Source organism: Heterodontus francisci, chromosome 8 (assembly GCF_036365525.1).
Source record: "Heterodontus francisci isolate sHetFra1 chromosome 8, sHetFra1.hap1, whole genome shotgun sequence".
Classification (NCBI taxonomy): Eukaryota; Metazoa; Chordata; class Chondrichthyes; order Heterodontiformes; family Heterodontidae; genus Heterodontus; species Heterodontus francisci.
The window spans coordinates 53,288,052-53,304,713 of record NC_090378.1 but is presented as its reverse complement, the minus strand read 5'-3'; the positions used below and the strand labels follow the sequence as shown (position 1 = coordinate 53,304,713).

The window sequence follows — 16,662 nt, the reverse complement described above, 5'->3', positions numbered from 1 at the left end:
TCAGCATGATGGCCTGCTCTATATAGTTCTGGTTCCAACTGAGCAAGGGCCTCTTCATTCACCATGTAAAAGTCCAGGCCTTCCTGAAGTGCAAAGTTGTGATGGGTACACCTATAATTATTTTGACGTCTGATTTGGAGTACACTGTTACAGACAGGTGATAAGGGGTGTGGGCAGTCCCACTGTTTACCTCCCAAGTGACCGCAATCGCGTTTTGCTTAAAATGACGAGTTAGCCCCTAAATGCTTTTCGGGTCAAACTAGCAGAAAAATGACAGGTTTTCTTTTAGTTTAAAACAGAAGATTAACTATTTATTGAATATTTATTCTGAAATGTTCGCAACACCATTCACGCACGCACTCTCAAGAGAAGATAGAAGGTAAAGAGTAAGAGTTCAAGGTGTGGTAGGTGTTTGTGGTTTACAGTAAATCTGTTGAATCTTCTAAGACGGACAGTCTCTTTTAAAGGTGCAGACCTGTGTTTGTAGTCTTGAACTTGTTGAGGTATTGTTAATTTCTGGTTAAGAGTTTAGACTGAAGATGGCATCGCTTTCAGTTCTCTGCTACACCAAGCTAAAGTGTAGAATCCTTCTTGTTTAGGCTGGATCTTGCCACAGCCCTTGGCTGGACAGCCTCTTCAGTGATGTTGCTGTGATCTCTCTCTCTGTCCCCCCAGAGAGTTACCTTTTAAAAAGGTCTCATTTCATCATATTAGCATTTCTGTAAGTTTACACAAGGCCTTCTCCCCTGCTGTGACCACACAAAGGACCAGCATGTGGCATCCATGGCTATATATTGTTTGCACAGGTGCTATTCTGTTACAATGTGTCTACATCACACCTTCTTTGTCCCAGAAGAAAACTATTCAAAACGGGAATGTCTCTTGATGGTTCCATGATGGATGAAGTCGACGCCTCTTCGTCTGGAATATATCCTTTTATCTTTTCAAGACAGTGAGGCAGTTTGAATGCATAGGCCTTCAGCAGCCATCTTGCAGCACATTGAAATTGACTTCTCCTTTAAAAAAGTGAGCAAAGATTTCTGAACATTCTTTTCAGGATAAAGTAAGAGAAACATGAACACATTCTGCACTCACTCACATCCATCCCTCAATCTTACAACTGCTACAGTTGGCATTAGTTGCAACAGCCATTTCCTTTTCAAGTTTGAGTTTCTCATTTCACCACCTCTTTTGTGGATGAGGCATAATTACAATTAAATTTCTTTTTGGACATTTGAAGTTTGGCCCCAGGAAGGCTTCTGTTTAGAAAATCTGTTTCTCACTTTTAAACCCCAGTTATGTAGTGTTGAACGGGGTTGGATTTCTCCAACATCTGTTTGTGGAATTTTAATACCAACAGACATGTGGCTTTTGGGCTAAGTGGAAACTCGAGTTGGCCCCTTGAGTCCTTGAAGGGATTGAATTTTACAGGGTGCTGTAGAGACATCTTTTCTGGTCCAAGGAATGCAATATGCAAATTTCCATGACTGCACTGTTGCTGGCTGTTAGCAAATTTCCCTACTTATACAGGCCTTAACCCCTCAACCGCTGCTTCCACAACACATGGATTTAATAATTCAAGTTCTGGCACACTGATAATTCTTATCTCTAGGGCAACAGTGGGTGGTAAACTATTTTTTTTTTTTAAGCCCTTTTGAGGCATCTGGGTTCTCCTCCTGCACTTTGTCCTTAGTGGGTTAGCTTTGGATTTAGAACCTTACCATTTGATTCTTCAGTGGGCAAATCCACACTGATCTTACTTTTATTTTTCTTGTGGTTTTCACAAGTGCTGTTTACCTTAGAGCATATTACCTTCCTTTTTCCTTTATTTCAGGAATGGGTTTTTTCCCCAATCTGCCCCATGAACTCTGGGACACTTCTGCTTGCCGGTGGCGGTCTACCTTCCGCTGCACTCCCCTGTGGCATTTCAGCTAGGTGAGACGTCTCCCTCACTTTTGGCTTGCCTGTTTGGGAACTTTTCATGTCCCTATTTAAATCTTTAAAAGCAGGTTTCTGCTAACCATACCTCCGGGGTATTCCCTTCAACCTCTGTTGCTTTTATCTCAGCTCCTTCACTTTCCTCTGGCTCCATCTTGGCCTCTAAATTCTACTGGCTTTCCTTTAGCTTCTTGAATCTTTCTTGTCCCTGTCAGAAGCAAGTGCAGGTTTTTATGTCCAGAAATCCAAAAAGAAAACACAAAAGCTTTTCCAACCATAGAACAGTGTTTAGACTCTACAGACTAATTTCTGCCTTGGTCATGGGGTTCTTCACAGCTGCTTCTCCTCTCCCACCCACTAACCCCCACAATCACCCCAATAGCACAGTCTAATCCACCCAGAGTGCATTCGCAGTGCGAATTGGGAAAGTCATACAAAGCAAAAGAAATTTCATAAATCGAACACGACCAAATGAATACTTTATATCCATTTTCAGTGGAAGATGACGACAAAATACCAGTGGTACAACAAAACATAAAAATAAGCAAAAGGAGAAACTTAATGGAGTTATTATAAGTAAGAAATAGTAATAAAAGAAAAAAGACTTGCATTTATATAGAGCCTTTCATGGCAACTGGATGTCTTAAAGGGCTTTCCAGCAGCCCGTATGCGCACATCAATCTGCTGCAAACAACATGATAATGACGAGATAATCTGTCTTTGTGATGTTGATTGAGGAATAATTATTGGCCAGGAGACCGGGAAGAATTCTCCTGCTCTTCTTTGAAATAGTGCCATGGGATCTTTTACATACACCCAAGCAAGTAAATGATGCCTCAGTTTAACATCTCAAAGACAGCACCCCCAACAGAGCAGCACTCCCTCAGTACTGCACTAGAGTGTCAGCTTTGATTTTTGTGGGACTTGAACCCGGAACCTTATGACTCAGGCAAGAATGCTACCAACTGAGCCACAGCTGACAAAAAGTGCAATGGGCTCAACCTCATCCTGGAGAACCTCCTTCAGGATCAAGGTCTCTCCCCTGCCAGATAAGTAAGTATGAAGAAAATAATGGGACTGAAGGTAAACAAATCTCCAGGACCTGATGGTTTCTAACCAAAAGCTAAACGAAATAGTTGAGGATATGGTTTGATGCACCAGTCATAATTTTCCACAATTCTCTAGATTCAGGAATTGTACCTTTGGAGGGAGCTAGAAACCAAGTAACTACAGACCCATCAGTTTAACATTAATTGTGGGGAAGTTATTGAAATCTAATCGGAGACAGATGGCTGGATTTTCACTCTGGAGGCAGGAAACAGAAGTTGGGACTGTTTCCAGGCCCTGAACCCGCCCCCTGGGAGGGGTGGGGGAGACAGAAATAAGCCTCAAGATACAGCCAAAGCACCTCAGTGTTCTGCATCCTCCCCTTCCTGCTCCATGTCCTGCTCCTCCTCCAATGAGCTGTCTCCTTCCAAGGCCTCACACCTCTCTAGAGGGCCATGTCATGGAGAGTGCAGCAGACTACCGCATACAAGAGTGACCTTTGCAGGAGTGTATTGAAGGGCACCACCCGACCTGTCCAGGCACTGGAAACATCTTCAGAAGCCTGATGGCCTGCTCAATTGTTGTTCTTGTGAGCAGACAGCTTTGCTTGTAGTGGCCCTGTGCCTCTATCTGGGGCTCTCATAGGAGTTGATTAGCCATATCCAAGGAAAATCCCGTATCCGCTCGGATCTATCCGCAGAGCTTAGGGGATAGAGTGAAGAGCTGTGGCAGCCTAGATTGGCATCGGTTGAAGGAATCAAGGCAGCTGCCAGGAGTGCAAGTGCACCCATGGAGGAGGCTCTCATTGTGGTCACAGACCAGCTGAACGTTGAGGGAGTGGAAGCCTTCCTGTTGATGAACCTCACTGAGCAGTCATTGGATCCCTTGATGGCCACAATTGATGATGTCCTGCACTGGGGGAATCCAGCCATGGCAGTGAAACCCAGTGCCCTCTGTCGTAAACTGAATGTATTGTCCAGCCCTGACAAAAGGGGCATGTGACCAGTGAGATGCAGTGCTGTTCTGCTGTTTGAAAGATGCCACCAAGGTCCGCAGCTAATCCTTGGAAGGAGCCGAAAGCAAAGACATTCAAGGCCACAGTGACTGTGAGCTACTGACAGTGCATGGCAACCAGTGTTGAGAGGTCTTCAGCAACAAGGGCACAGATATCTGGGACCATCTGCCAGGAGCATCACAGTTTCCTGCAGTGCTGGTTCTCGGTCATTTCCAGGTAGCTCCACCTTCACAGATAAATCCTACATCAAGGGTATGAGCTTCATATCCTTCCTACCCCTCGTCCCTCTCCCCTGCCCTCCTGATGCCAGTGCTCTGCCCTTCGTGTGGAAGGTGTTGCCCCTCATTGTCACTGGGCCCAAAATCTGACAGTCATGCCCCCATTACCAACTTCAGCCTTCCTTCTGGTCAGAATATGAGTAAGCTAGCCAGGAATATAAAAACAGATAAGAGCTTTTGCAAGTATATAAAAAGAGTAGCTAAAGTAAAAGTCCCTTAAAGGCAGAGACAGGAGAAATGATCATAGAAAATGAAGAAATGGTACAGACAGTGAACAAATACTTTGTGCCCGGGGCTAATAGTGAGAAAATTAAGGTAATTGATAACAGAAAAAAGCAGTGAAGAAAATTAAGGGACTAAAATCTGACGAATCCCCAGAACCTAATGGCCTGCATCCTAGAATTTTAAAAGAGGCAGCTGCAGAGATAGTGGATGTGTTGGTTATGATTTTTCAAAATTCCCTAGATTCTGGAACAGTCCCAGCAGACAGGAAGGTAGCAAATGTAACACCACCAAGAGAGTGAGGAAATTAAGGTAATTGATGTCAGAGAAAAAAGTACTGGAGAAAATTAAGGTAAGGGCTCATGGTGTTGGGAGTAATATATTAGCATGGATAGAGGATTGGCTAATGGACAGGAAGCAAAGAGTAGGGATAAACAGTGCATTTTCACATTGGCAGGTTGTAACTAGCGGAATGCCACAAGGATCAATGCTGGAGCCTCAGCTATTTACACTCTATATTAATTGCATGGACAAAGAGAACAGCAGTAAATGTATCTAAGTTTGTTGATGATACAAAGCTCAGTGGGAATGCAAGCTGTGAAGAGGAAACAAAGAGGCTGCAGTGAGTGGGTAACAAGGTGGCAGATGGAATATAATGTATTAAATGTATAATAAATATTCACTTTGGTAGTAAGAATATAAAAGCAGAATATTTCCTCGAAGGCGAGAATCTTGTAAATGTTGATGTTCAGAGGGACTCGGGCGTACTTTTACAAGGAACACAAAGTTAGCATGCAGTAATCCAGAGGCCCAGGCTAATGTCCTGAGGACAGGGGTTCAAATCCCACCATGGCAGCTGGTGGAATTTAAGTTCAATTAATAAATTCAATTTATTAATAAAAGGAAAATCTGGAATTGAAAGTTAGTTTCAGTAATGGTGCCATGTAACTATCATTGATTGTCATAAAACCCCATCTGGTTCACAAATGTCTTTTAGGGAAGGAAATCTGCCATCCTTACCGGGTCTGACCTAGATGTGACTTCAGACCCAAAGCAATATAGTTGATTCTTAACTGCCCTCTCAAATGGCCTAGCAAGCCACTCAATTATCAACGGCAATTAGGAATGACCAACAAATGCTGGCCTTGCCAGCGATGCTCACATCCCATGAAATAACTTTTTTTTTTATTAAAAGGACAGCAAGCAATTATGAAGACAAATGGCATGTTGGTTTTTATTGCAAGGGGGTTGGAGGAAAGAATAAAAAGAGGTCTTGCTACAATTGTACAGGGCTTTAGAGAAACCACACCTGGAGTAAAGGCCTGCAAAAAAAAAAAACGACCCAAGCCCGACAGAACCACGTCCGACCCGAGCCCGACCCGGCCAGAGTCCTTCCATTTTTTCCCCGCGCCCGACCATCAGTTAACTTGCCTTCCTGCTGATCTGCACAAGCTTAAAATAATGGTAATAAAACCACCTTTCTAGTCAAAAAATTACACTAACAGTGGAGCCACTTACCTGTGATGGGGCGTGTCTGACCTGACCCAAGCCCGAATGCTGGTCCCAGAAGTGCAACCCAACCCGACCCGAACCAGACGCATGTCGTCAGGTCCCGTCGGGTTCGGGTCGGGTAGCAGGCCTTTAACCTGAAGTGCTGTGCGCAGTTTTGGTCTCCATATTTAAAGGAAGGAATTACTTGCATTGGAGACAGTACGGTGAAGTTTCACTAGATTGGTCCTTGGGATGAGGGGGGTCATCCTTTGAAGAGGTTGAGTAAATTGGGTCTATATTCTCTGGCGTTTAGAAGAATGAGAGGTGATCTCATTGAAACAGACAAGATTCTGAAGGGGCTTGACAGGACAGACACTGAGGTTGTTTCCCCTTGCTGGGTAATCTAGAACACAGAGGCACAGTCTCAAGATACGGAGCTGATAATTTAGGACCAAGATGGGGAGAAATTTCTTCACTCAAAGGGTTGTGAATCTTTGGAATTCCTACCCAGAGAGTTGTGGACATGCCATTGTTGGAATATATTTAAGGTTTTCGGTCTCTCAGGGAATCAAGGAATATGGAGAGCAGGCGGGAAAGTGGAGTTGAAACCGAGGATTAACCATGATCGTTTTGAATGGCGGAGCAGGCTCGACAGGCCATATGGTCCACTCCTGCTTCTATTTTTAATGTTCTAAGATGGCCACCCAATTGTCCTTGGCAGCCTTGTCCCCTGTTCGTATGCCCCCAGATGTCAGAGGGGTGATGATCCCCTGTCCCTGTCCAGTCACTTACTGCCCACTCTCCAGGCCACCTGTGATGCACCAAGGGCACCTATTTGTCAATAGCTGTGTTCCCGCTGTGCCCTTCATCTTCTTTGGGGCTGAGGTAATTCCCTGGGGTGACCGTGACTGGCTTCCCACTGTGTACCTGCCTCCCTTCGCCAGGTCTGCCCCAGAAAATGCCTGCAACCCATGCGCCCCCGTCAAAATCACAACCCCCATCCCATTAATGAGCTCTTCATGAGTTCCTCAACCAATCAGGGATCGGATGGGATCACGATCCTGCCCTCCCCACGTCCTGAACATGGCCAGTGCCAGAAACGGCACTGGGAAATCAGCACATGAGCCAGCGCTAGCATTTGCAGTTTCCATCGCCTCCTTCCCGCCCCGGAAATTCAGCCCAGAGTGACCAAGCACTTGGCCAAGCATGAGCTAAATCAAAGAATCAGCATGAAGTTGTCAAGGGTAGGTCATGTGTCGCTAACCTTTTTGAATATTTGGAAGAGGTCACTGGCATAATGGATAGGGCAATGTCTATGGCTGTTGCCTAGATGGACCTCCAGACAGCATTCCATAAAAAGTTCCACACAACACATTATTAGCAAAAATGAAAGTGCTCAGAATTAAGGTGGACATCAATATGCAGAGAGCGAATGCATCGACTTTAAATCCAAGACAAATCAAATGTTTTCTTAATGGTGATAAATCTGGAGCTGTGGAAGAACAAAGAGATTTGGATGCTAATGCACACAGATCAATAAAAGTTAGTCTGAAACAAAAACAAGAAATGCTGGATTCACTCAGCAGGTCTGGCAGCATCTGTGGAAAGAGAAGCAGAGTTAACGTTTCGGGTCAGTGACCCTTCTTCGGAACTGACAAATATTAGAAAAGTCACAGATTATAAACAAGTGAGGTGGGGGTTGGGCAAGAGATAACAAAGGAGAAGGTGCAGATTGGACCAGGCCACATAGCTGACCAAAAGGTCACAGAGCAAAGGCAAACAATATGTTAATGGTGTTTTGAAAGACAAAGCATTAGTACAGATTAGGTGTGAATATACTGAATATAGAACATCAGCAAGTGCAAACCTGAAGAAAAACAACCTGAAAAAAAACAGTGGGTAAGCAAACTGAACAAACTAAGATGAAATGAAATAAATGCAAAAACTGTAAAAAGGAATGCAAAAAAAAAGAAAAAATAACTAAAAATGACTAAAAATGAAAGTAAAGTGGGGGGCTGTCATGCTCTGAAATTATTGAACTCAATGTTCAGTCCGGCAGGCTGTAGTGTGCCTAATCGGTAGACGAGATGCTGTTCCTCGAGCTCGAGGAACAGCATCTCGTCTACCGATTAGGCACACTACAGCCTGCCGGACTGAACATTGAGTTCAATAATTTCAGAGCATGACAGCCCCCCACTTTACTTTCATTTTTAGTCATTTTTAGTTATTTTTTCTTTTTTTTTGCATTCCTTTTTACAGTTTTTGCATTTATTTCATTTCATCTTAGTTTGTTCAGTTTGCTTACCCACTGTTTTTTTCAGGTTGTTTTTCTTCAGGTTTGCACTTGCTGATGTTCTATATTCAGTATATTCACACCTAATCTGTACTAATGCTTTGTCTTTCAACACACCATTAACATATTGTTTGCCTTTGCTCCGTGACCTTTTGGTCAGCTATGTGGCCTGGTCCAATCTGCACCTTCTCCTTTGTTATCTCTTGCCCAACCCCCACCTCACTTGTTTATAATCTGTGACTTTTCTAATATTTGTCAGTTCCGAAGAAGGGTCACTGACCCGAAACGTTAACTCTGCTTCTCTTTCCACAGATGCTGCCAGACCTGCTGAGTGAATCCAGCATTTCTTGTTTTTGTTTCAGATTTCCAGCATCCGCAGTATTTTGCTTTTAATAAAAGTTAGTCCTCATGTTGAAAACGTAATCAAAAAGACTAATGGAATTTTGGTCTTTATCTCAAGGCAGCTGGAATTTTAAATCGGGAGTTAGGCTTTAAATTGTAGACCCTTGATGAGACTCCATCTGAAATCTTGCACACAGCTTTGGGCACCACACCTCAGGAAGGCTATAATGGCCTTGGAAGAGATGCAGCTGATTCACCAAAATGATACCTGGGCTTGATACATGTTGCATAAACAGGGCTTGCATTCCCTGGAGTTTAGAAGTTTGAGGGATAATTTCTTGATTGATGTGTTCAAAATGATAATATTTGATAAGGTAACTACAGAGAAGCTATTTCCTCTGGTGCCCCTTGAAAACCAGAACAAGGAGCACAACTTTAAAAATTAGAGATAGGCCATTTAGGAGCAAAATCAGGAAGCATTTTTCACACAATAAAAGGTAGTGAAAACCTGGAATATCACCCCCAAAAGGCTATGCATGATTGATCAAATGAAATTTTCAAGATTGAGATAAATAAGGAAGGAAATAGATCAAAGGCAGGTAAATGGGAGTTGAGGTATAGATCAAACATGAACTAACAATGGTGGAAAAGACTCGAGGGACTGAATGGCCTACTTTCATTCCTATATTCCATGACTGCAGATTTAAAACAAAACTTCCAGCATCAAGTATCTTCGATATATTTAAATTTTCGTATTTCAATTCTGTAGCTGAACTTTGAGTGTGAAATTTGTTGCTTCACACTATTAGAACATAGAACAGTACAGCACAGTACAGGCCCTTCGGCCTACGAGGTTGTGCCGACCCTTTAACCTACTCCAAGATCAAACTACCCTTCATTCTACTATCATCCATGTACCTAAATGTCCCTAATGTATCTGCTTCTACTACCACCGCTGGCAGTGCATTCCACGCACCCACCACTCTGTGTAAAGAACCTACCTCTGACATCGCCCCTAAACCTTCTTCCAATCACCTTAAAATTATGCCCCCTGGTGATAGCCCTTTCCACCCTGGGAAAAAGTTTCTGGCTATCCACTCTATCTATGCCTCTCATCATCTTGTACACCTCTATCAAATCACCTCTCATCCTTCTTCGCTCCAATGAGAAAAGCCCTAGCTCCCTCAATCTTTCTTCATAAGAAGACATGCCCTCCAGTCCAGGCAGCATCCTGGTAAATCTCCTTTGCACCCTCTCTAAAGCTTCCACATCCTTCCTATAATGAGGCGACCAGAACTGAACACAATATTCCAAGTGTGGTCTAACCATGGCTTCATAGAGCTGCAGCATAACCTTGCGGCGCTTAAACTCAATCCCCCTGTTAATGAAAGCCAACACCCCTTACGCCTTCTTAACAACCCTATCAACTTGGGTGGCAACTTTGAGGGATCTATGGACGTGGACCCCAAGATCCCTCTGTTCCTCCACACTGCCAAGAATCCTGTCTTTAAGCCTATATTCTGCATTCAAATTCGACCTTCCAAAATGAATCACTTCACACTTTTCCAGGTTGAACTCCATCTGCCACTTCTCAGCCCAGCTCTGTATCCTGTCAATGTCCCGTTGCAACCTACAACAGCCCTCCACACTATCCACAACTCCAGCAACCTTTGTGTCATCGGCAAACTTACTAACCCAGCCTTCCACTTCCTCATCCAAGTCATTTATAAAAATCACAAAGAGCAGAGGTCCCAGAACAGATCCCTGCAGAACACATTGATGAAAGGAATGGAACAATTAATTTAGCACTTTTTTTCCTCTTTTTTTATTGGCTCTGGGCAGCTACTTACATAGCAATTCTTCCTGCTCTTGCAAATGAAATTATATGATGCATTGCATTACACACTTTCCTGTCACCGCAGAGACTTGGCCTCAAATCCAGCAAGGACTGCTTCAGTAAAAGTTTTCTTTCTCCTGGCTGTAAAGGTTTTATACAAAATAGGCTCAACCCTTATGAACATCAACCCACAATTTGACACATACTGGTAAACTAGTTCAGAGAGGCCATAGGAAAGAGGAGAAAATAAGTTGCACTGAGGCACAATGGGATGTTCTCTCAAGGTTAGGGTTAATACACGACGGGATTTTCTACTGTTGGTTCTGGGGCATTCGGTTTTCAAGTTTACTATAGCTAATGTTCTTCCATGTGAAATCCCTCCTGTTTTCCATTGGAAGTAATCTATCACTACGTTAGTATTAATATTGTAAATCTGGTCAGTTCTGATTTAATCATGGTAATCCCAGTTTCACACTCTTCAGTGGCTAAACGCTACTTACCTAGGATATGTATCACCCACTAACATTAGGTTAATCGCAAAAAGTGCAGTTCCAGAGCTACTATGTTGCAGCTGTGTCCAAGGGAAGTTCAATTCATAGAAATTATAAATCTCAGCTCTGGAAAAGGAGTTGACACCACCACATGCCAACATGCCTGTAATGGAATTATCAACATGGTCTATGATCTCTGTCCAAAACAGCAGATAGGACTAGGTTCCCCTTGAAGTGGGGCATCTGTTCCTCACCAAATATATTTATGCCTACATAAAATGTTATGTATCTACCACACTACATCTATGGCAAATGTCACAGCATTCAGACAAAACAGAATATAAGCATGTCCTGCCATGATTACACAGTAATATTAGCATGTTCTCTCCAGTGTTCTTTGTACTGTCTTCCGAGGTGAAGATCTAGATGATCAGCTGTCAAAATCTTACTGGAGTGAAAGGAACAGCAAAAGAAACAGCTTTCAAGCTCCACAAATGTTAGCAATACTTCACAGAAAACGTCGATACAGCAGGTTTCACTCAGTGAAGTTAATGGGGTGACACCAGGAACCTTCACAGGCCCAAGGACTCCAAATCCTCAGTAGAGGAACTTCAGGTATGAAGACAGATTGGAAAAGTTGGAACTGTTTTCCTTGGAGAGAAGGATGAGAGGAGATTTGATAAAGGTATTCAACATCATGAGGGGATGGACAGAGTGGATAGGGAAAAACTGTTCCCACTCATGAAAGGATGGAGAACGAGAGGGCACAGATTTAAAGTGATTGGCAAAAGAAGCAAAAGCGATGAGGTGAAACTTCTTCATGCAACGAGTGGTTAGGATCTGGAATGCACGTTTGAGTGTGTTGGAGAGGCAAGTTAAATTGAGGCATTCAAAAGGGAATTATACCGTTATCTATAAAGGAAGAATGTGTAGGGTTACGGGGAGAAGGCAGGGGAATGGTATTCGGTGAATTGCTCTTTTGGAGAGCTGGTGCAGACATAATGAGCCGAATGGCCTTCTTCTGCACTGTAATGAGTCTATGGTCCTGTGAAATGCCTGAGAAAGTAGGCATCGCAGCAAGCCCCTTTAAGCAGAGACTACTGGATCAGGTTCATGGTGCATCCACTTCAAACAGATTTCATAAAGCACAAGAGTGAGGCGTAAAAGTTTATCAACATCATATAAACTACAACATGCATTACATTCTTGAATCAGAGGCTGGGTTGTGCTACTCCACAAATAAGGAAGTCAACTGTCAAGTCAATGACATTTAATTTTCAATGCCAGTTGTTCTCAAAAGTTATGGGGAAAATAGATAGTGATGAATAGAAATCCTTAATAGCTAAATCATGCAAGAACCATAGTTCTTTGGCTTTTGATTTACTGGAGCTTGGCATTCCTATATGTCATATAAATCTATGCCATAGTCATTAATGACAAGCAACAATATTGGTATTAACATATCACAATGTCAATTACTGGAGAATAAAAGGTGTCCAAAGACATTTTTCCACCAAACTTCTGTATGTGCTGTCTTTTCAGGATGCATTTAGAGATGTGAAAATCCCAAACACTGACATCCTAACACACGCATGATAACGTCACAACACTCAGTGTATGTGCTCAGTTTAAAGCTGTGCTGTTGGTTATAGGAGGTCTACTTTTAATTTGTTAAGGCAGTTGAGAAAGAAAACATCTGGTACATCATGGAATAATGCTGTCACCTACCTGTTCAACTCCTCTCAACTAATAGTGATAGCTACTTTTTTTTTTTTTTAAATCAGAGCTATGCCATTCCCCATCAGTTGTTTGTTAGCCAATGTCATGTCTATCTGCCTTAGCAACGAACAAGCAGCTTCCTAATATAAATGACATCAAAACTAATAACGGGAGACTTTCTCTTTCTGAGCTCATACTCCAAATGCCATGGCAAACATCACACACACATAATAAACATGTAAAGGCTTCAGATCAACATGAACCTGGAAGTCAAAACTGAACTTCAGAGGAGCTAGTGTAAGAAATTCACTTTGAGTTGACTTGCTGCAGTAGAAGTGTACTCTTAAAAAATAACAAGTATTCACTTCCTCTATCCTAATCTGTAATAATTATTTGGTGGTAGAAGAAGTGTTTTATACTCCAAAGAAACTGTACATTATAATCATTTACTCATTTCAGGTTTCACAGCGAGACGAAATCTGCTACACTGATGTAATTAACAGGTTCATCAATAAGTAGCTTTCATTGTGACAATGCAGATCATTATCTTTACCCAAGTTAGGTGCTCATCCAAGAACTTATAAAGCAATGATTATTTTTAACTGCAGTGCTTGATGAAATATTTTGTTGATCAAAGGATGTTGATACTGGTGAATACCATCAATTCTCAATATTGAATGCCCATGGCAAGTAAAGCTCCTTTTCTTCTGCTACGACATCAAAAAAGCATATTTCACTGAACCAGTGCCCGGAATTTTAATCTCGTTGGACAGGAGCCATCCACAGATGGAAAATTTGGTGGCAATCCTGCCTCCGCCTGGCCTGGGGATCCAGACTGCATTTTATGGTCCCCAGGCCCTTAATTGGTCTCATCAGGACTTCCACCTCATTGAGACAGGAAGTCATGTCTAAAGGAGCTGTTGGCCACTGCAACACAGCTTCAAGAGGAGGAAGGATGGCCCCAGGAAAAGGCAAGTTTTGGGGCCTGGCCAGGGGTGATTGGTTATGCCCCGACGAGACAAGGATGGTGGATTGGGGGGATGTGTTGGGCATTGGAGATGGTTGGGGCATCAGGGGTGGTCCTCCATCGGGTGAAGGGTGCCTGATAAGGTGGGCATCACTTTCCCCAGGCCGTCAGAAAGGCCCCTAATTTTAAAAGATGGCTTTTCTCGGGCCTGGGCTGCCCGCTTGCCAACTGCCATTAACTGGCCACTTAAGGGCCTTGATTGGCCTGGGGTGGGCAGGCTGTTCTTCGCCACCGCCGCCCTGCGTAAAATGGTGATGGAGGCGGGACCAGGTCAGGAAGGGCGCCCCGAACCTCGCTCTCCATTTTACGCGCCCCCCCCTGCCATCATCCCGCTCTTTGGCAGGGTGGGGCAAACATAAAATTCCAGCCAGTATGTTCTTCAATTTTCTACACCAATCATCTCTGTACTATTCACAGGAGTGTGCAAAATAGCATTTAGTTCTGCACTGGAGGCACAGACATCAGAAACTCAGTTCAGACCATCCAAAATCATGCATCAAGGGCAGCTAGCATGATTTCATTCTTCACACATCTGTACATTATTGCCATTTCAGATCAGTTTCCATATTAGCTTGGCAGAGAACCACTGCTGTAAAAGTTATGTGGAGGACCCAAAGTGAATGATAAACAAAAATAGCAAAGAAATTTATATTATTCAAAGGAGGATCCAGGATACATACACATAACCCATCTGTCATTAAGAAACTGCCAATTTGAAGGAGTACTACTAAAGAACTTAATTATTTGTGTGTTGTGTAGTCGGTTATACTTGTTATTTAAAGACTTTGTACTCCATGGCCAACACAGTAAAATGTAAACTGAATAAATTGGCAGACAGAGATATACTGGCATGAGCAACACACTGTAGTGCATACAGAATGAAGCAAACCACCCATTTCACTACTAATGGCACTACTGTAGTGCTAAGGCCTGTTCAACAACAGATTCTACTATGACACATCAGCTGACTTATTTCTAACAATGTAAAGGACACACAGCCACCCACATGATATTGAATATCAGCAGTTTAGCTAGTGGCACATAAATGATACAAGTGCCTTGTGCCTTTAAAATACTTTGACTTGTAAACATGGTTCCAACAACATGAATAAAATTAGTTTACCCTAGGATTTGAAACAAAAATGCTTTTTATTCTAACTGTTGTCACAATTACATGTTCTGAAACATAAAAATCTGGTCCTAATCCACAAAGGTACATTGCGAATATAGTGTGTTGATGGCAAATCAACCAGGAGTGTAAAAGTTGAGCGCAAAACATATATGAACATCTTGAATTTTGCTAAATAACTAGTTAAGCCAACCTTTAAATTATGAACAGACATTCACGATAAAATCAGGTATAATGAATACACCAGAAAACCAGAGTTAAGGACATCATTCAGAAGGTAAAGGAAGCGAAATTGACATGGGTTGGGCGCGTTGCTCGAAGAGATGAGAACAGGTGGGGGAAAAAGACTAATGGAGTGGCAGCCAAGAATAGGAAAAAGAACTAAGAAGATGGAGAGATGACATAATATCATAGGAAATGGGTGAAGACAGAAGGGATAGCGATAAATGGAAAAGGCATAAGCAGGGCTACGTCTTACAGTCTAAATGAAGATACGCATCTTTCAATGTCAGTGAACGAAACTGTAAAAATTCAAATAATTTGTATTTCTATATATTTTACTTAAGTTTACTCATTTAGTCCTATTCTTTTTATTGCACAATTTTAACATTCTGACTTAACATTTGAGTATGTTCTGACGTTTCATTTAATATAAAATGAAGCTACCTAATGTACTGAGATTATACTAACATTAGCAAGAATGAAAACACTACAGCAAAGCCGTCGGTTAGTACCCCATACTATGTTGAACTATTTGACAACGTAGTGGTTAACGCTTTTCCAAAAGTCTGCGAAAAGCAGTTACAGATATTTTAACAATGCAAAATATTACCGCACCAACGATTAACAGATCAAAAGAAGCAACTTTACACACCAGAATCATTTCTCCTGTCCGCCATTTCAATCCCAGAATTCCTAGATTTATACACACCAACGCTGAGTTGGTTACCGTGGTGACTGATTGACAGCGAGGGGGCAGGATGAAGACAGCGAGAGAGGGGGGCGTGGGGCTGAGAGAATGAATTTGTGGCATGCGCCCAAGCAGAGCTTCCAACATTTGGCAGCTGGCCTCGTGTCCCAGAGCGCATCGAACAGGCGACCGTTAAAAAGATATCCGCGAGCTCGTGCCTTTATTTCTGACTCCGGTGGCTGATGCTGAGCGATGTGTTAAGGTGCGAGCGCTACGCTCGCGTCAACACTTGCTCAACCAGGCAGCAGCTCCTGAGACTTAAGCTCCCGTGATTGAGAATCAGTATTCTAAAAAAAGCATAGCATATTTCCACTGTTAACCAGTTTTTGCATGCTGTTGATAATGATAATAAAGCAAAAAAAGGTGAGTTCCTGAGGATTTTTGTTTGCATTTCTGAAATGCGACGCGGTTGCAAATGGTGAATGATTGACGGGGGTTTGGCACCTGGTTTGGAGCTCGAGTCGGGTTTTGTTACATTCGGTGACGCCTGAGCGCGGAGCGGGTTCACACGCAAATAAGCGGAGAGTACGCTAAAATAGCGAGGAGCATGCGTTTAAAAACTCAGGTACATTAAAAGTATATGATATATATATATATACAGATGTTGATAGTTTAAAAGTACATGTCAAAACAAAGGAAAAGGTGGCTTGTGAGGGGAATTGTGCCAAAACCAAGTTTGAAAAGTTTTAGTTTGAAGAGCTGTTGAACCTTAGTAGTGTACAGTACCAGCATCAAGGATAGATAGGTCAGTAAGAAAAACGATTTTTTGGGAAAGCAATTAACATTGATTACAAACAAATCGACTAGATAGATCATTACTTACAGTGCTGTAGAAAATGATGGCACTTTGAGAAAAATACAAG

The 16,662-nt window shown here is 42.6% G+C and overlaps 2 protein-coding genes across 3 annotated transcripts in view; one reads left to right on the top strand and one right to left on the bottom strand.

Annotated features, from left to right (window-relative positions):
- The window catches only part of agbl4 (AGBL carboxypeptidase 4), a 1,307,642-nt gene extending 1,291,898 nt beyond the window's left edge, over nucleotides 1–15,744 (bottom strand). For both annotated transcript variants that reach the window (XM_068036420.1, XM_068036421.1), the window contains exon 1: nucleotides 15,704–15,744. In XM_068036420.1, coding sequence (XP_067892521.1) covers nucleotides 15,704–15,728 — 25 coding nt within the window. In that variant the 5' untranslated portion in view covers nucleotides 15,729–15,744. The remainder of the gene's footprint in view (nucleotides 1–15,703) is intronic.
- Nucleotides 15,745–15,845: 101 nt separating this feature from the next.
- The window catches only part of elavl4 (ELAV like neuron-specific RNA binding protein 4), a 118,500-nt gene continuing 117,683 nt past the window's right edge, over nucleotides 15,846–16,662 (top strand). The window contains exon 1 of the mRNA XM_068036418.1: nucleotides 15,846–16,162. Coding sequence (XP_067892519.1) covers nucleotides 16,130–16,162 — 33 coding nt within the window. The 5' untranslated portion in view covers nucleotides 15,846–16,129. The remainder of the gene's footprint in view (nucleotides 16,163–16,662) is intronic.